Genomic DNA, 7778 nt, shown 5'->3' on the forward strand with positions numbered 1-7778 from the left:
ATTCATCAAATATTAAATGAGGTCAGCAAAATTCATGTTACACGTATTAGATAGGCTAACCAAAGTTATGGAGAAGAACATAGTGAGCTAGTGGATGGTGCGCCCAAAGCACTATTTAGTACTTAATCCTTGTCTTCATTCAATGTATTCAATCTAGATGTGATAGTGATGAAATTCAAATATGACTTTGATGGTGAACTGTGGTGGAATAAGGACACAGAAGACATAACTTCATTCATTGCCTGTTTATTTTGTGATAACAACAGAGCAGGAACTGGAGTCCAATTTTGGACTGCATGATGGTCTTATCTGTATTTGTCAGCCAGGGCAGCGGACAAAGCTGCAAGGAATTTATCCACAGCAATGTCACTTCGGGAGTGAAATCCCCAGGGAAGTGAATAGCCAGGGTCACAAGGATTTTGTGGACAGAATCTGAAAAGTATATTTTCAAAGTTAATATTGAAGGATTAAGCCATAGCAACAGACTTAGAGTTGAAGTCGAGAGTGATCAATATAAAGACAATAGGTTATCTGGGGGCAAACCTTGAAGTTTCCAGGGTCAACGCGCAGCTTGAAGGCGTGCAGATCGCTGAGAGCACTCAGTCCACCCACGAGGTTGTCCATCATCCGACAGCATTACCAATTGCACCCATGATGACGCCTCCATGCTTCTTGACTGGGGCAGAGCCGGGGCTCAGGTCTGCCCAGTGGGGAAGTAGGTCTTAGTCTGGGGTAAGCCGTCAGCATCCTGCAAAGGAAGGTACAGAATAGTTCCTATTATAGGTCTTTGTATTAGATGCTGAACTTCTAAGCTTTACGCATATCGTTTTTCTCCCATCGTCTGTCTACAATGTAATGAAAGGTTGACTTAATGTTAAAATGTACATAGGCCGCTGTCAGCAGGTTAAACACAACCATTCTCATCATTCTTTCATTAACAAGGCTTACCTTCCCAAAGCCTCAGCGCCGATGACATCTGCCTTTCCACTAATCTTGGCCCCAGAAGGCCTTGACCACAGATTTGTCCTTTGCTGTCAGACTCATTTTGCTCCTTATTGATTGACGTGTGTTAAATCTACGAGAAATGAACTGAAGATGACTGCCTATACAACTAGGTCCTTTATATAAAGTAGAGCGGCAGACACGCCCAGCTACTAGGGTACACTCCCCCTACACTGCAACCATCTTGGTCAAAATCCAAAAAGTAAGATGTGTTTATCAAATATGAAGCTTTTTTTGTGGCTTATCAAATATTAAGTTAGAGTTTTATATTAAAAACTTCAATAAGATGTCAGAGGGTATGTTTCTAATAATATCCATCATTCATTTTGTTCTTTTGCGCAATGCATATTACTTGTAGGCCTACCAGATGCAACAATTTTACAGTTTGATTGATAAGAGATATTTCTTTTTGTTGCATAAAACGTATTATTTCAGTGTAATCAAGCGTATATTTCCAATATTATATTCTAAAGTTGCAGCTGCTTTTGCCAAAATAGCCAAATATTTCATTTAATAGTGAATTGGCAATTTCATTTAATATCCTAAATAACGTTAAATAATAATTTTGGCGTTTATGAAATATTAAGTTTGAATTTCCATATTAAACCCTTCAATAAGATAATGGCTATGTTTCTAATAATATCCATCATTAGGCCTAATTAACTTTTTTGTTTCTTTTTGTAGCCTACAATTTGATATTCTGAATGTAATGCATTTAAATCAATTGCACCAGATGAAAAAGATGTCAACTATTTTACAATTTTTTTATAAAGATAATTATTACTATTTATTTTTTCGTTGCAATAAAGACATCTTTCAGAGTAGCCTAATGCGAGCATATATTTCTCAATAAGTTAATTCAAAGATAAAGCTTCTTTTGCCAAAATATACAATTATTTCATTAATAGTCAATTGGCTATTTGAAATTGTATTGGTCTAGATTATGACGCAAACTTTGTTCTATCCTACATAATGTTAAATAATTAAAGGTAGGCTAAATATGTATTTGATTGTATGGTTATTAAATATATTACATTGGTAAATTATATTGTAAAAATCAGATTCACCCTTCAAAGACCTGCGTTCAATTGGAAAATATTTATTCAAAGTGACGTGTTTTAACATTTTTATTTCTTATTTAACCTTTATTACGAGGCAAGTCAGTTATATGACTACTCTGGGTTGGAAGTTGATATGATCCCAATTAAAAAGTTTGATTGGACTTCGAATGATCGAGAAAGAAAAGTCAGAGGAAGAACAGAGGTCCATGCGAGGACAAGGGTACACACCTATCTTGCAAATATACAGGACATTCCTGCTTATTTCATATGTAATGTCTTGAAATTAATCACTTAAAATGGGCGGAACGGTCTGAATACCCCGATAAAAAAAAGGCAGGCATCATTTTGTCGTAGATAAGAAACTGTGCCAAATAGTAGGCCGGAATTGGCTGGAATTATCACATGTTCCTAATTCATATTTGTTTTTATTGATTGCGTCTTTCTATTTTTTCATTTGTATAGCCTTATACACTGCAATGAAGGACATGTAATCTTCGGAAGCGTTTTGCCATAACCTTGCTTTTATTCTTGCATCAGTTGGATAAATTACAACTGTTTTAGATAGTGATCATGCGAATTTTGAAACGTTGGTAATCTAGAAAATTGTATATGCCTATTTACATATGCTTCCAGCTTTTAGGATCTAACCTACAGACTTGATTCTGTAACAACTAATAAATGAACATTTACTGTTTAACAGATAAATTATTAGAATTGATGTCATCAAGTTCGAGAGCTGAAGCGCTCACTTGGCCAATACTAATCTTTACCAGAGCCAATCATATGCGCCGCCTCCAGTGGGCGGAGTGCACTCATAAATATAAGTTGCAGACAAAGTGTCTCCCTACACAAGACAATTTGTTTTATCTTGTTGCAAAACCGGAAAACAAACACTGACAACATGGTTGACTGGACAGACGCCGAGAAGAGCACCATCAGTGCTGTCTGGGGCAAAGTAGATATCAATGAGGTCGGACCACTGGCTCTGGCAAGGTAGGTCATGGCTTCAGCCTCATTCAAATATATCATCTAATATAYTTTATAGTGGAGATGATCATGAGTAATTATAACAATATTATACTTGTCCTGTTATCTTATCATTACTATTAATATTGAGTTGTTATTAAGTTTGAACGGCGCATATTAGATTATTAACTAGGCATATAATTGAAATACATTTGAAAATAATCCACATATTTCGGGGTTCTTGCAATGACAGAGTCCTGATCGTCTACCCCTGGACTCAGCGTTATTTCGGCTCTTTCGGAGATGTGTCCACTGCCGCAGCAATCATGGGCAACCCCAAAGTTGCTGCTCACGGCAAGGTCGTGTGTGGAGCTCTGGATAAAGCTGTGAAGAACATGGGCAACATCTTGGCCACATACAAGTCACTGAGCGAGACCCACGCTAACAAACTCTTCGTTGACCCCGACAATTTCAGGGTATGCCTTCTGTCTTGAGAAATAGGCTTATATTTTAGGCTTTACTGATGTAAGCCTACACACAACAATCAGAGCAACACGTCTAATTCCAAAGGTAAAACAAAACCGTCAGTCTTATTTAACATCTTCCTCCTTTGTCTTTTGTCTACAGGTGTTGGCTGACGTCCTCACAATTGTCATTGCCGCCAAGTTCGGAGCCGCTTTCACTCCTGAAATCCAGGCAACCTGGCAGAAGTTCATGAAAGTGGTTGTCGCCGCAATGGGCAGTCGGTACTTCTAAATGCACCCCAGACAAGTTATTATGTTTTGACATCCCTGCCTGATTGAAAATAAAGACATCGACACAAACCATTGTATTTGTATTAGTTTTTTTTAAAATATGGTGGGGGGGGGTAGCAGGAACAGTTCAACCTCAAACATCTTAACATCAATATTTTAGGCTATACCCTATTTGGAAGTGGAGTTTCCCAGAGCCTTCGTAACAGTATGATCCTTAATACAATCTACTTAGCCGAGTCGTTTCCCAGAGGCCTCATTGGTAACGTGGCTCTTAAAAACGCTCTTAAAAACCTTTGCACATCTACGAGTAATCCAGACCACTAATAGAGCAGCCGAAGTACATGGTTAGATGCTTTTTGCCCATCCGCGTCCCTTCAATTACAGAAGATCTCTGCTAAACATAGAATCAAGATGTTTAGTCTGTCTGTGACTGCGGATAACATCAGAACGAAGCTGACAAAAAAAAAAAAAAATAGCCGAAGTATCTGCAATTGTTATAAACAAGTGTAGGATACAATTATGCTTCAAACGAAAACCGAGATGACTGTATTAAAACATAGCCATTATATGCCCATGTATGTAGGCTATTTCAATCATATTGAACTCAATTTCATGTTCAATCAATTGATTTATATTGCCACTAGGCTACTGTGTGTATGTACTTTTTGCCTCAATGTTTCCATGATGTGCTCGATCTGTGATTTAGTCCATTATTGGTCGCCATTAGCTGCGGTAAAAGGGGCCAGTGAAGGAATACGCCAAATAATAGGCTATTTGCAGATCCATATGTCCAAAGTGGATTGTCTACACAACCTTAGGTTTACCTGTAGTTCAAGTCTGTGTGATTTTGGTTCAAATAAGCAGGGTGCAAATGCTTACTTAATTGAAAATCATGAACGAGGTACTCTGATCATTGTCGCATTAGGGATAATGAATAAAACCAGATCTGTTTACTAAAAGCAAGAATTGGTATAACAATGGCGGTTGTTTTGGTTTTAGGTGAAGGCCCGCGTACTTGACATATGGCCTATTGTGAATACAGTGCCAAACGGAAGTCTCCTGAGATCCTGCCAAGCAAGTACGTAGGCCTTCTTCTTTCTACTGACTGAATGAATTGGCCGTCAAATCTGAATTTATGCGATGGACAACGACGTTGCGGATACGGGTGGATAACGACGCTTGACAATTACGGCTTGTGAAGTAGCATCTGTACATGAAGTTGGAGTAGTACGAGCATGTGATGTTCACAGAGTGCTTCTCTGGTAAGCTTTTCGCATGTTAGAAGCAAGGTTGTTGCAGTCCTGATTCTTTGAAATGATTTAGTACAATCTAGTACATAAACATAGTGTGTTGAAACTTAATAGACTAATGATTTGAGTCCTGTGTTCCAGAACGGAGGCAACAAGGATTAGCAGAATAGAGGTTGGTACGGCTCAGTACACTTGGGGGAAATTCCCAAGATGGCGCCCATCTGTCACCATAGTTCCATAGATGGCCCTTGTGGCGGTTATGTGCCAGTTACAGGCAGGAACATACAATTCCCTCCGACAGCCCAGCCTCACATTCGAATTTCGCTGCATTATATGTATCATAAATTGTAGTTTCAGCAGAAGTTTCGTGCGTGTTTTTGTGGCATTTTGTGGTGTTGCAATTCGTTTGAAAAATACACGAATTTCTTGTCTACTTTATTCGTGCGAAAATACACGAATTTTCTGTCCTACTTAATTCGTGGCGAAAAAGACAACGAATTTAACCAGTACGCGACACACAAGCCGTGTTGCAACAACCATAGACGCGATCGCCTGTATTTATTTATTTTACGTTATGAATATATAATATTTTGTCTTTTTTTAACCAAGTTATACGAATAAGAGGTTATATATATATTGTCTTTATTTAATGCCTATTAGAAAATTGTGGTTTTATGCCTATATTTTCGATTTTTCTGAACAGACTTTTCAGGATAGAGATGAATGTAAGCATGAGCATGATGGTTAATGGTGTTTTATTCGGTTGTAGTTCCATGTATTTCTTAAAAATAAACGTGTAACCATTTTTATTTGAACCAGAATGTAACTGAAAATACATGGCATCCTGGTGGCCTCCAACTGCTCTTAAAGCTGCAAGTAAAAACTAAATTGCATGCTCTTCAATCGAGATCGCTGCCTGGCAAGCTAACCCCTGTCCCTGCTATACCAGCATGCGAACTGGACTTCTGGGGATCGGTTCTGAACTTCTAGGAATAGTGGTGTGGAACAACTACTCAAAATACGCTAGTTGTTCAGCTGGTGTTTACGTGGACTGTAAATCTCTCGCTTCCAGATCTCTTAGCATTAAGATGCATTCTCCAATCAAAATTAAAATCTAAGAATCGGGCGTTGCCTTATTTCGCGAACAATAGGCATGCCTTGTCACTTTCATGGCTGGCCTAAACATACCCTTGGTGAAAACTTATACCATGGCTAGTATTCCCATGGACCTTGCGACTTCCGGCGATGTGCATTTGACAAAATTAGTAGGCGTCTTCCAACAACTCTAAGGGTTCTAGTCAGACAGGCAAGATTTGGAATTGTAGTGGTACCTGGAGTCAGCAGTTGCCAGTACCGTTTTGTCCCACGCAAGATGCCCACATGATACTGACCTGCACCACTGTGCGACCATGTATGCTATCTTGTTTTGAGCTGGCGCCCTCTCTGGCTTCATGACTCGTGGTCGCCAAACCACTGGCTCCAGGTCATACCGGTATCAGAGTCTTGCTAGGGGTTAACAGCGCCCGCCTTATCTGCAGCTCGACTGGGTCACAGCGAATAGGCAGACAATGTACCTATTTCACGAAGTGTGGCCTGGACAAAAAGACGGGAAACCTACGTGAAGGTAGGTGCTATGTAATTTGAGCTACAGCGTGCGAGTGTTGCTAATATGTAAGCTAAGGAATCTGGTACTTAAAGAACACCTTCACCTTTGCCAACTGGTATCACTGGGACTTGTCACTGACAATCTGTGTCAGGAGTCAAAATAATTCGGGGCTACTCTGGTAAGTGTGTAGAGAGGTCGCCTCAATTCCACAGGGCAGCGGTTAAAGTCTAGTGGCACTAATGCACTGGTAGATATCATTTAATCTTGATGATGTGGAGTTGGCCTGACTGTGAATGACATTGGCTGTTAAGCCTTGATGAGATAATGAAAGTCTGTGTTAAATAGAGTGCCGTCACACGGATCCTGGTGTACACTGTCGGGATGCGCAGTCACCTCCTCGCGGTGCATGCTCGCAAAAGGCGACGGTGGGTTAGAATTAGTTACTGGCGTAACCAAGTGTATTGCGGTTCTAGCTACTGTGAGCTGATGAGCACTTATTGGTATGTACAAAAAACCAAGACGCCCAGTGACGGAATGTTCTCGGTCTCTTTTGATAAGCTTCTTAAGGTCAAATTTGGAATAATCTATGGGTAGGCAGCGCTGCCCAAGTCACGATATTTTTAGTCAGCTGACTGGTGTTAGACTGTAGGCGGTACTCTGGGCGCATATAACAGCGTTCCTCGTGACTTGAGTTCCCGCTGTGACAATTCTGCTATTCCGGAGTCGACGCTGTGTAGTGCATAGCGTAAGATAATCATTCATAATATTTTTGGTGACTAGTTACTATTATTCACATGGAAAGAAGTTCCAACAGATGACGCCACTCAAAAGGCTGTTCGGAGCCATCATCGACTCAGTGGGTTGTTTTCACAGCAACATGCCTTGCGGATCCTAGCTCACTGGCCGTACATGTCAATATTCTGTGACCTAGGTTGTTGGTCCCATTGGAATGAATGTTGTGGAATTTCTTAATGTTTGTTTTCCTGCATAACCCTAACGGACTATTTGGGAACACCTCCATTATAATTATGTTTGACACTCTGCAACAAAGGATAATCGCTGGCTCAATCGCGGCCATACCGAAAGGAGAGCAAGTCAAGAAAGTTGTTTGCTATAATATTCTCAGAAAACCGCAAAG

General features: G+C 40.0%; 1 protein-coding gene and 1 pseudogene across 1 annotated transcript; one reads left to right on the top strand and one right to left on the bottom strand.

Annotated features, from left to right (window-relative positions):
• Positions 1-230: 230 nt before the first annotated feature.
• Positions 231-1218, bottom strand: LOC112080949 (hemoglobin subunit alpha-like; annotated as a pseudogene).
• Positions 1219-2898: 1680 nt separating this feature from the next.
• LOC111981252 (hemoglobin subunit beta-1) lies at positions 2899-3853 on the top strand. The gene is made up of 3 exons (XM_024012444.3): positions 2899-3056; positions 3283-3505; positions 3657-3853. Exons 1-3 carry the CDS (start codon positions 2965-2967, stop codon positions 3783-3785), a joined length of 444 nt encoding a protein of 147 aa, XP_023868212.2. The 5' UTR covers positions 2899-2964; the 3' UTR covers positions 3786-3853.
• Positions 3854-7778: the final 3925 nt, after the last annotated feature.

The sequence above is a fragment of the Salvelinus sp. IW2-2015 genome, unplaced genomic scaffold (genome assembly GCF_002910315.2).
Source record: "Salvelinus sp. IW2-2015 unplaced genomic scaffold, ASM291031v2 Un_scaffold16605, whole genome shotgun sequence".
In the NCBI taxonomy this organism is placed as follows: Eukaryota; Metazoa; Chordata; class Actinopteri; order Salmoniformes; family Salmonidae; genus Salvelinus; species Salvelinus sp. IW2-2015.